Below are 12,260 nucleotides of genomic sequence, written 5' to 3'. Positions count from 1 at the left end.
ATTAAGATGTCTACGAATTTAAAACCATTCAAAAGTTAAATTTTACATTAGGAAGGCATTTGAGTGTATTTATCTGAAATATAAACAGAAGCATAAGAAATCATGCCAAACACTACAACCACACAGCTAAAATTAACAATTAAAGCAAACATATGAAAAACCCCACCCCAGCAAAACAGTCCACTAAAATAACTGTTTTAAGAATGTGGTCTCCGTTCCATACTTAAAGAAGAAAATGTATTTGATACCAACTAACAAATAAAAACTACATTGAAACTTTTTATATGCATATTTTCATTTATTTAAAAAATTAATATCTGTAACTGTAACAGTTCTCCTCTTAACTGCCCCTGTTTTCTTTTTTGTCCTCCAATACTGAAAACTGAAAATTTAAGAAATAATCCACAGGATTACCAGTCAACCAATCATGCAAGTTGTCTTTGCTCAGCTTTCAGAATTAATGGAACATACATGGAGCCCTACATCCTTTTGACCTGCTCTGTTCTTGCACACAGAATAGGTTTCCTTCCACAACCCAGGCAGCTATCACCTTCTTCACTGAAACCTCTGCAAGGCTCTTAGGCTTCTCTCTGGATACCTATGATGATCCATTTAAACAATACTCTCAATCTACTGTTTTAACCTGTTATTGCTTTATTTATCAAATTGAAGGGTGGGATGTTGGAGACTGAATTTGCTTTTCTTGGAAGAGGTCCTCTGTACATATCATTTCCTAACAATGTAAGATAATTTTTGTTATTTGTAGTTATTAATACTATATAGACATGATATCAACTAACACTATATAAAGAAAAATCATGCCCACCTTGCTAAGAACATTCTAAAAACATTCATGGAGTAGAAGCATAAAAATAGCATGTATCTCCGTAATGTGTACAGATCCAAGAAAGAACTGAGAAAGTAGTTACTATTTAAATCACTTCCTATGCACCAAATTATTTATCTTTTGCTATTCTTAAGCTATAGGTTGATTAGTACTCTGCTAGCTCCACATGAGAAATCAGTCAGTTGTCATCACCACATTGTTGCTTTGGGATATAACCTCAGGCTTTCAGAGCAGCCCTTACTTCCCTGCTACAAAGTGTGCTGTGATTTGTCATACCTGCAGGGTCCAAATCAGGTCAGGTTTCTTAAAATGCCTGAATGACTAAGCAAGAGAATGACAGTAAAGAAGTCTCAATGCTGAAACCCAACAGCTTCTTCACTTGAGTGATTTTCTGTATCCAAGATACAGAAAAATCTACATTCAATTCCTTCAGCTGCATCAAAAATATTCAAACTTGCATCTCACATCTTTCAAGAGAATGACTGACCTGCTCAACTGCACCTCACTCTGGGAGCAGGCTCTTTGCTTCTATTTAAGAAGCTCCATTTGTATGAAATGATTAGGCACTCAATGAGACAGAAGGGAAGATCAAGCCTCCCTCCCCAACTGTGTGAAGCGCTGATTCAGGCTGTGCTTGTAGGAAGGGATCACACACCACCACAAGTGCTCCGCACAGCCGGTGTTCCTGCCTCCACCCTTGCCACCGGATAGTCCCAACTCCCAAATGCTGCTTCTTCCTCATATTGTAAGGGCAGTTTTCACCATGTTTATGATTCTGCAAACTAATATTTGCATTTACCTAAATGCTAAGTAGTTTCACTCGGCACTCCCACACCAACTGCCAAGCAAATATGGAACTCAAAATGACAAAATGTGTTCACTCTTCAATAGGACAAGAAATTCTTCTCTAGAAGAGTGTAAGCATGCCTGGGTAAGATCAAAACTTCTTCCAATAAACAGTTACTAGAACTACCTCTTTCTAGTTATGTCTTATGAAAAAAGATTGTCTCCTTTCTAATTTAAACATTAAAAAAAACCCCAAACCCCCAAGAATACAAACCTAACCAACCAAACAAAAACACCCAAACCAAAAAACTCACCGACAAACAACAAAAAAAAAACCCCACCCAAAAACCCCCTCAAAAAACCATGACTCAGACCAGGGAAGGAAAAGAAGCATTTGCCCATGGCCCAGGGCAAGGTGAACTATTTAAAAGAGGATGAAGAGTTCAGAGAGAGTTATCTTTCTTTTCCTATGATCTTGCTCAGATGGGATGCCCACCCAGTGTGCTAGTCTTTGTAGATCCCATTCTACAAAACAAGATCTACATGTCCCAGTTCTCCATATATAGCAAGATATGTCCCTATAATTAGCTGCAACATAGAACCACAATCTGCCAATTTTGGAACTGCATGCCAAACACAGTGTGGCCTGGCATCTGCTTATACAACTAACATTTTAGACAACAATCATACCAAATATCAATCTACTATGAAGAAATTAACTGAGTTGTGATGTCAACTTGAAGTATGTATACTCAGGTGCCATTATTTCTTCTTGACCTGTTGAACAAGCTTCACACAGCCAAGCAGAGCAGCCTGGGAGAAAAGAGAGCCTGTCTTGACTGAAACATTCTCACAAGCAGCATTACAGCTACTGTACATCCAACACTGTGATGATATCGAGGATTTTTTTCCTTGTTCATGGCTGCTGTGTGAAATTTCTACTTTTAGATTTAAAACACACACAGGAGACAATGGACTGCACTTCCACTTGAAAGATTAAGTCTAGTGGACATTCACCTCTACAAAAGATTTTTATTTAATTAGTCAAAACATACATTCTTCCTTCTTGCATAAGAGTTCACACTCTCCTTATCAGACTGCAAAATTGTTACATATCTCAGCTTATTCTAGAAAGAGCTTAAGAGGTTTCAGCTAACAAAGAAGAGTCAACAAGACCCTTGAGAAAACAAATATTAAACCAAGGAAATTTCAAATTTTTAGAGCATGTACAAAATTACACAATGCTCTGATAATAAAGGTGTCTAGAAAACAGACAATTTTTTTAAGTTCTGAAAAAACTTTAGAAACTAGCTAAAACACACACCAACATATCTACAATCTACTTAAAAGCCACAGAATGGTTTGTGTTGGAAGGGACCTTAAAGATAACCTAGTTCTGACTCCCCCCTCTGCCACGGACTGGGACACCTTTCACTAGACCAGGTTGCTCAGAGCCCCATCCAACCTGGCCTTGAACACTTCCAGGGATGGGGCATCCACAACTTCTCTGGGCAACCTGCTCCAGTGCCTCACCACTCTCCCAGTGAAGAACTTCCTCCCTACCCTCTTTCAGTTCAAAGCTGCTCAGGCTTGTTCTATCACTACATGCCCTTGTAAAAAGTCCCTCTTCAGCCTTCTTGTAAGCCCTCCTTAGGTACCAGATGTCTTTTTTAATCTAAAAAAATGTAATATTTTGAGGATTAATTGAAGCAATTTTAATAATGAGAGCCCAATTTAATGTGGGAGGAACAGTGTGGCAGGGGTGGATTAAAATACTTACAGCAGCCACAGGTATGAGAATTTCCACAAACAAACCAGCAAGTGCATGTTTTATATCTTTATCTTTTACTTCCAGGAAGTATTGAGCACACTCCTTGGTAAGAAAACATTAGAAAAATAATTAGAAAGAGGAATATACAAACACAACTATGCCATAAAAAAACCTAGCAGTATAACATTAGTTGCCTGTTTTAATTTAAAACATGCAATGTATCAGTTAGTCTTATATTCCTTAACAGTATCAACTTCACAAAATGTAAGAAACTTTAAAACCTGTTTGCCCAGCAATACACCTCAATAAATTGAAAGAACATTTGTAATACCACATAGCTATTTACTTTTTACTCAGAATATAAAGATTACTCAGAATACAATAGAATATAAATAAGCACATTTCCCCTCAGATTATTCTGAAGCTTAAAAAAATTAATGCTTATCTCTATTAAAATTATTAGAAATTTACACTTTATTTTTATATACTAACTTTCCTTTTCAAAGGACTTTGATGCAAAGAAAATGAATAATTAAATGTTCCATACACAATAAATAATCCATAGTAGGTGTTTCTAAAGAAAAGTATGTCTAGACATCTCTTCTGTTAGGAAAATGATATATCAAATAATTCTTTTTCTTTAATACACTGCTTTCATAAAGACAGAAAATTATTTCATTGCTACCCATTTTCATTCAGTCTTAAATTCATACATTACAGGTTTGCCACATTACTGAGACAATTGTGAAAGGTTTCTCCTGATGCTGGGTACTCACAAACTGCAGAGAAACAAATAATTCACACCCCTGAAAACTTGGCTGAACAGAAAAGGATGAAGGATGGCACACAAGTAGAGTGAGTGACTGATCACAGCACGTGTCATTGTAGCTTCATGACTTAAACATTTAAAATTATACTCAGTCCAGTTTTCTATAACCTTTATTTACCTGCATGAACTGAAATGATGCTTCAAAATCCTCCACAGGATACATCTTTACTCGAAAAAACTTCATTCCCATAATCAAACTGATGATACTTTGTACTACGTGAGGACTCTGTTCTTTTTGTCGCAGTTCCTTTAATTCAGTGACAAACTTCTTCCTAACAGCTTGAAACCTGAACAAGGGTCACAGATGGCAATTATGTGCATTCTTAGTTACTTTTGTATGAGGTCTATAATTTTGAACCAATTTCTTTAGTCTGTAGGGATAACAGCAGCTACTGTATGAGAAACGCAAACAAGATGAACCCTGATACTTCAAATCCAGGCATGTAAGAACGCCTACAATGATCAGCACATTAGAATGTACCAGTTAACTAAACAGCAGCTGGCTGGCACAGGGTCTTCCTTTCCTTGCCCCTAACAAGCTGACTGCAAAGCAATTGTACTAAAGATTATTTCTTGATTTGTTCAATTTTACTGTGCAGGAACATAAGACAGACAACAGACTACACCTGGCTACACTTGACACTTACAGGATTAGTTACTGGAGACATTAATAGATTCTGCTGTATTAAATAGTCTTTAAGTCTACATTGGTTTGTCCCTGAACACAAAGAGTCAGAGACCGAACTTACTTTGATTGAGCAAGAACCCCTGTCACTTCTGCATATAAGTCTGCAATAATATGCACATTCCCAGTGTTGGTTCCTGAATACCTAAAGAGAAAAAAACCCCAATAAATGGAAAAAACCCCATTAAATACAACTTTGATCTTCTAAACCCAAAGCAAGCTCTCAATTACAAATGAAAAGGTTGTCCCCTAGCAAGGCAAATTATTACCATAAAAACAATTAAATTCAAACATAAAATGCACAGGTGGACATCTAACGTAATGCTTCACTTCTTATTTCACAAGAAACGTATTCTGGAACTTTTACTGTAGTTATCCAAACTCAGACTTTTCTTACTGTGTCTGCATATGCAAATCATTCTGTATATTCTAGGCAAAATAAACTCAGTGTTACATTGAATAGAGCTGTGCTCTTTCAAGATACGTTTTCAATTTAAAGACATCAAGTAGTGTTCATTTACACTGGTATTATCACCGACATGTTACATGCGAGGCAAAGGCGAGCAATCACAACAATCAAGCACAGGCTGGAAATACAAAATATTTTTAAGTACAGAAGTGAAACTTACCCTTCCTTATGTTTAAAGTGCTTAAAAGCCAAGTTTAGAACTTCATGTACTAAAGGATCTGGCACTGGATGAACAGGTATCTGAAATGCACATAACATGTACATGTATGTAACACCTATACATACATGTATGTATGAAGCAAATAAACAGTACCGTGAGATGCCCTGCAGAAATCTCTCCCACCAGTGTCCAAGGACACACCCTTTGCTGGCATATATCACACTAACTCTGCAATATATGAACATCTACACCATCTGCAGTGGCATTCTTAGCCAAATGAGGATAATTCTAAGCAAAGTTACATAGCTTCTCTAATTTTTTAGGTGACATTTTAGTCTCATTCTTCAACAATTTCACCCTTTATTTCAAAAACATTTAAGCTGACGAAGGGTACTGAACATAAATAAAATGTTATTTTTCACAGTTTTGCTTTTTGCAGTACATCAGCAGCTTTCCAAGACACATGAACTGAGGTAACGCAGGCATGTAAAGAGAAGACAGGAGAGGCCAAAGGCTTTATGTAACTGAGAGTATAATTACAGCCTTGCATATGCTCATCATAGACACGTTCTAGTTTTTAAAATAAAAGTGTAAAGGGAATTAGCAAAACCAACATTAAAAGCAAAGTATTAAAATTAATTTTCCAAAGCAAAAGAGCTTACCTGTTTTAGAACCTCTATTAAAACTAAACAAAAAATGAAATCTACAGCTAAGTCCCTCCTTTCAAGTAGATAATCTCTTTCACGCTGTTGGTCATCCCTAAAATAAGAAACCAAGAATGCAGGTATCATATACAAGCCTGAACACAAATATTGCAGAGACAATGTCTGCATTGTTTTTCACATAATCACTGTTGCAGATGTGTATAAAATGGATAGTTGGAAAGACTTGGGGGTTTGGCACAGCACTGACATCTTGCCCCCTCCTCCTGAAAGGACCTGCCAACAGTCAAAACAACTTGAAAAGGGACAAACTAGCTTGGAATTACCAGTATCCAACTTCCTTCTGTATATCCACGCCAAAGCCATTAAGTCACTTCATGCATATCATCTACACAAGTTAAATATACTACCTCAAAGAAGTCTGTGTTCTTTCTACACAAAGTTAGATAAGGACAAATCCAAACACAACATACTTGTCACATAAGTACAAAGCACACATTTTCTTATGAGAAAGCACAAAACAATCAAACAGACTTCTGCAAGAAAAACTCTTACCCCTTTGACTTTGTGCTTGACCGAGGTCTATATTCATAAGATTCATCTTCTGTTCCATTCTGACGCCTGTACCAGTCAAACAAGGTGCGTAGTAAGGAGGGGAGACAGTGCTCTGCTACTGAGCTCATAGAGCTTATCAACTGAAAGAGTAAGAAAAATACTTAAGCACGATAAAGCAAAAAAAATCCTAGAGTTTAGTTATTCTTTCAAATTGCTTTTTAATGTTAAAAAACATGTATCATGAAACTTCACAAAGTGGCAACTTAATAGTCATTTTCACCTAGGACAATTAGTGTTAATATTACACACTAAGTCCATTATTATAATAAATTTCAGCAAAGTGTTCCAAAGCTCACAGGGATCACAAAATGACAAATTTATACATATATAACATGCATAAAACCATTGAGGAAACAGCAGAGGTTTTAGAATGTCCCTGAGTGTTGCTGTATGCATCTCTGAAGTATACACACCTTCACATCACAAATGACAGGTAAGAGGCAACCCTCCTAAACTGAGGAAGTATATAATTTTAGAAAACCTGCTTCTTTGGTTATTATATAAACAAAAATAAGAGCCTTTTAGATATTCTACATTGATACATCTACAATGGAAATATCTACATCTGACTGGTCCAGGTCTCAAGCTATATTTACTTTTAGTACAACTCCCCTATCTACTGCTTGCTTTCTTTCAGAAAACCCACGAGTAGTAAACTCATCTGTGCAACAGATGTGGCAATAGAAACCATTACAGAAGGAAGACTTTAAGACGTTATTAAACTTAAATCCTCCAAGGCTTCCTTTAACTAAAAACTTTAAGAGGACTCATAAGTACCCCAGCTTGGCAAGGAGAAGAATGACTGAAGACAGCATAATGCCATTAGAAACTCGCTTCCAGGGGGCAGAAGGGAGCAGGCCCATTCCCAAAACACAGGCTGGAATGGGAGAGTTACCACTCATCTCACATGGCTCACTAATGCCATGTATTACTCACCTCTTGGATCTTTCAAACAAGAGGTTTTACTAGAAGCCATGCTCATGCTGTAACTTATTTATTATTCACGATTCCAGATAACAATATAATACTATGGCATTACATGTTCTGATATAACATTAATGCTATTATTTCTTTTTCCTCGTTTGAAGTATCTTGGGTTTTTAGGCTTGTGGAAGGGATGGGGACGAGTTAACCACGAGGAAACTTCAAAAGGACCTCTCACCTCTTTCAATCTTCTGAATACATTACTCAGCTTCTTAACCAGTCAGTTATACAAGTCACAAGAATTAAATAGTGTTCTGAACTGATGGATTTATTAGCAGAAGAAAAAGAAGCAAGCTGCATTTTAAGCTTTACTAAATTTTTCCTTAGGTTTTCCTGCAAGTTTACACAGTTTACCAATACGACTACCATTCATAAATGTTCCAGTAGTTAGGCAATTTACATTGGCTGCCACAGAAACAAGCATGTATCACATGCATTCAAAAACGTCATTGGTAAAGTGCTAAACCCAGAAACTACTGGCATAATAAAGCATTTTCCTCTTGAAAAATAAAAAGTCAGTTTTGCATGATAACTATTTATTTCCTGCCAAGTTTTGCATTCTTAGCATTCTAATGAAAAGGCCCTGGAATTACCAGGAAGATGACATCTTTGCTCATATTGCACAGCATTTAAGCAGAACATCAGCTATTTCTCGTTTAAAATAATTACTATACTGCTTGGATACTAAATTCAAAATCATCTTATATTAAAAAAAGACTTTCTTATATTAAAAATATGCATTACATTTCTTAAATAAGAAAACTCTTTTATTTTAGCATTACATTATGCCTAGGTTGAAAGCAGCAATCCAGACAAAGAGTGCTCCTGTAATACTCAGGAGGACAGGGCTGCAATAGTCATCATGACGTATACTTCAGTTCCTTAGAATGAAACAGCAAATCCTGCTCAAGTCTTAAAGGATGCAACATACTGCTTATTGCTTCACATAACATATCCAACAGCACAGTGAGAGGTAAAAAGAGAGATGCCAAATTACAGTAAGATGCTAGAGCACAAATTCCAACTTTGGCCAAAATCCTGATCCTGAAAACATTGCTCAAGTTGTGCCTAACCATGAACAAGCCTGAACCTCACACATCTGCTTTCAGTCACTGAGAAGGCCAAGACAGGCTTCTGTGTGATCATAAAGTTTTGGTGTCTTAGGACAAGAGTAGGAAATTGCCAAGTATGTTTCCTACAACAAACAAAAAAAGAAAAATACAAGCTATTTCAGTTTCAAGCTGTACAAGCAAAAATATTTTAAGAAATGCAATATATGCTCTATAAAAAACCTCCTGTCCAGTAGCTTCCTGATGTGCTAGGAATGATAAAGGGAAAGCGCTGGTACTAAAATGCTAACATTTTTAACAGTTCACAAGTATATCAACATACAAATTTTCTTCTCATTTTCCAAAATTTCATCCCTTCTAGCTGAATTTTTATTATTGTTCCAATTAAGAAACTGAATGACAAACAGAAGATTTCTACTGTTTGAAAATTAAAAGCTATTGATTTTTCACACTTCGTTTTAACAGCAGCCCTCTTGATGTGGTTATGCTTCCAACAAAAATGACTTAAAATCCCATTAAACATTATTTTACTTTTTCATTAGAGGGGCAGGCAACACTACATGCCCTCCCCCTCCATCCCTCTTCTCATCACTTACTGAGCTGGGAGAACAAGTCTTAGATACCACCTTAGTCCCAGAGTCCCTCTTGTGTTCCAAGCATGCTCCCTTTATTCACAAAGTACAACACTTACTAGCTCAGACCCCATTATCAGAACAGGTAAAGCCACATTTTAGACTCAGATTCCTGGCTCCATAAAGACCTCTGGATGAAGGTTGGCCCAGCAACAGCTCTAGCTTCTCTGCTGAATGCTGTGGCTGTGACCTCTGGATCCTCCTCATTCCCACACTTTGCCAATCACTTTTTAAATCTGTAATCTTCTGCACTGCTGGAGAATTGTTCTTAATATGGGTTTTATACATTGAGCAACAAACAGAGAGAAGCAGTCTTAATTCCTTTTGCCAAACAATGTGCAAAATTCCCTAACAAAGTTCCCAATCCCTGTCACCATAAGGCAGCCATTCAGTTCTGTCTAAAGCAGTTATTCAGTTGCATTAAAATTCAGATCTCAATGAATCCAAAGTAGATTACAAATAACAAAAGAACAAAATAAGAACTCATACACATATATATACACACAATCAAAACTGTTTTTTTGAAAGCACTGTATTTTCAGGGAAACTAGTTTGTTTCTATATTACCAAATTTTAAAAGTTACATGCTTTTTTATTTCTCTCCACTCAGCCTGTGTTTAGAACCTCTCTCTAGTTTAATAAATGACAACTAGTGATTTATAGAAAACATCCTTAACTAAGGAAAAAGACTGCAGTAGGAGGGAGCCAGTTAGTTGAAAAAATTAAAAATAGTACTGATTTATGTATTTTCCTAGATCATCCCTATCATGCCTATTTTTTAGGTTTTGGGTAGCTTTAAAACAATATCATATCCTGTAGCTACCAAAGAATTTAAACCCTTCCCCCTTACCCACTTCCCTTGCTTATGAGTAAACTTCCATTTAGGAGATAAAGGCAGCAGGTTAGATTAGAAGATATTAAAGGGCTGTCTGAAGTCTTCGGTGGTGGTTTTCCATTTGTTTTTCTTTGAAAAGAAAACTGTACACAAAATATTACATGCTACTATTTGCCTCTTTTGGGAGGACAGAAAAGAGGTTCATGGATGCCTACTCATTGAAAAGTAGAGGCAGGTCCATGGATTTCACTGCAATGTCTAATACCTATATCCAAAGAGTAATGGAAAGCGTGAACCAAAAATTCAGTTACAAAAGATATGGACAGAACACTGAGCTTCATACAGTAGATGCTATTTAGTAACAGCCAAGAACACAACAGGCAATTAATGGGGCTTCCTCTGAACGCTGCCTCTCCGTTGCAAGAAAGTGGTTATGGGACACAAACATGCCTGTATTATTGAAGAATTAGAAATACAGACAATAAATATGAGTAAATTCAGCAGAGAGTCATGCCAGACACAGTTCACTGAGAGTAAGTGAAATGGGATTGCCCAGCAGTGTATCTATATTCTCAGCAAACGACAAAGTAACACTTTTAATCTACCCTACAGGTTCTGCCATAGAATCAAAAAGCCCTCAGTAAAAGCCGTGTTACTGAAATACAATTAACAATGTTTGCTTATTAAAACAGAACCCCAAACACTCAAACAATAAGTGATAGTAGAAATAAACTAAGACTCTCTGTCCTCTAGCACATTTCGGCATCTTTCTTCCACCAGTTTTCACTGCAACCTTCAAATAATTACCTACTCTAGTGGTTTTTACTATCATAGTCTACAATGGAAAATAAAGTCTAACTAACATTCAGAGTCTAAATCTTCTGACACAGATTCAGAAGCAGATGTTCTAAGTTATTACAGCTGTGGAATCAATATTCTGCAAAAAGAGAGCCCACCTTAATCCAATAAAAGTTGCCTTCAATTATATGTCTCCTACCTGATCAAACTGAAGATCTTCACCTCTTTGAAGAGATCTGGACAAGAGCTTTTCCTGTTAAAAAAATAAAAAAGAAACATATATTTCACAGTGTGATTAACTATCATCAAAGATAGATTCCTTCCTTCTCAGTTCTATTACAGAATAAAGAAATAACTTTTAATGCAAATATTTACATTGCTTTTCAGATAGAAACATTTCTGGAGATGTGAAGCATACTCCCAAAAGTTAATTCAGTAGCTAAACAATAATAACATGATATACTGACAAACAGAAAATGTCAGGGCCAAACAGGGACCAGCTGGTGGTGGGTGTCAAGTGTAACTTAGAAGGAAAGCCATTCCCATCTCAATTAACAAGCGTATTAATGTTCTTATAATGGCAATTATTCTAAGTTACAATAATTATTTTTAAAATGTCTTCATAAAGGCAAAGACAAGTGTTCAATGCATATCCAATCAGTTCTTCTGAACTGCAATGAAACATAGCTAGAAGACCCACTCCAGGAAAAGAGGAATGTGAATAATCCTTTGCTTTAAATTGAAATAACTGTGTAAGGGACCAAAAAGAAGCAATATTACTAGTATTTTACTTATTACAATATTTATTGCTACCAGTAGCATATGACATACTGCGCTGTTAAAAGCAGAATTAAATTATATTCCTGACAAAATAATTTAGTAAGGATTAAAGCATTACAGAAACAAAACATTCATGAACTCTAATACTAATTCTCACCAGTCACTGTGTAGAGTACAAAATTACACACTTACAAGAAATACAAATTTTATACTTGCTCAGGTACCCTGGAAAGTAAAAAAAAATAGAAAATAAGGAGGACGAAAAGAAGAAAGGAAAAAAAACCCAGGAAGAATAAAAAAAAAGAGAAGAAAAAAGGGGAAGAAAAAAAGAAAAAGA

At 36.2% G+C, this 12,260-nt stretch overlaps 1 protein-coding gene across 11 annotated transcripts in view; it reads right to left on the bottom strand.

Annotated features, from left to right (window-relative positions):
- The window catches only part of FRYL (FRY like transcription coactivator), a 170,776-nt gene that overhangs the window by 77,698 nt on the left and 80,818 nt on the right, over positions 1-12,260 (bottom strand). For 10 of the 11 annotated variants that reach the window (XM_069014158.1, XM_069014159.1, XM_069014151.1 and 7 more), the window contains 7 exons: positions 11,343-11,396; positions 6,765-6,904; positions 6,210-6,306; positions 5,548-5,627; positions 4,983-5,063; positions 4,352-4,520; positions 3,414-3,506 (listed from right to left, as the gene is read on the bottom strand). In XM_069014158.1, the coding sequence (XP_068870259.1) occupies positions 3,414-3,506; positions 4,352-4,520; positions 4,983-5,063; positions 5,548-5,627; positions 6,210-6,306; positions 6,765-6,904; positions 11,343-11,396 (714 nt within the window). Of the gene's footprint in view, positions 1-3,413; positions 3,507-4,351; positions 4,521-4,982; positions 5,064-5,547; positions 5,628-6,209; positions 6,307-6,764; positions 6,905-11,342; positions 11,397-12,080; positions 12,103-12,260 lie in introns of those variants that run through there. The other variant, XM_069014160.1, reaches the window with a different exon arrangement.

The sequence above is a fragment of the Aphelocoma coerulescens genome, chromosome 4 (assembly GCF_041296385.1).
Source record: "Aphelocoma coerulescens isolate FSJ_1873_10779 chromosome 4, UR_Acoe_1.0, whole genome shotgun sequence".
In the NCBI taxonomy this organism is placed as follows: Eukaryota; Metazoa; Chordata; class Aves; order Passeriformes; family Corvidae; genus Aphelocoma; species Aphelocoma coerulescens.
The sequence above is the reverse complement of the archived record's forward strand: the minus strand, read 5'-3'. Positions and strand labels throughout refer to the sequence as shown.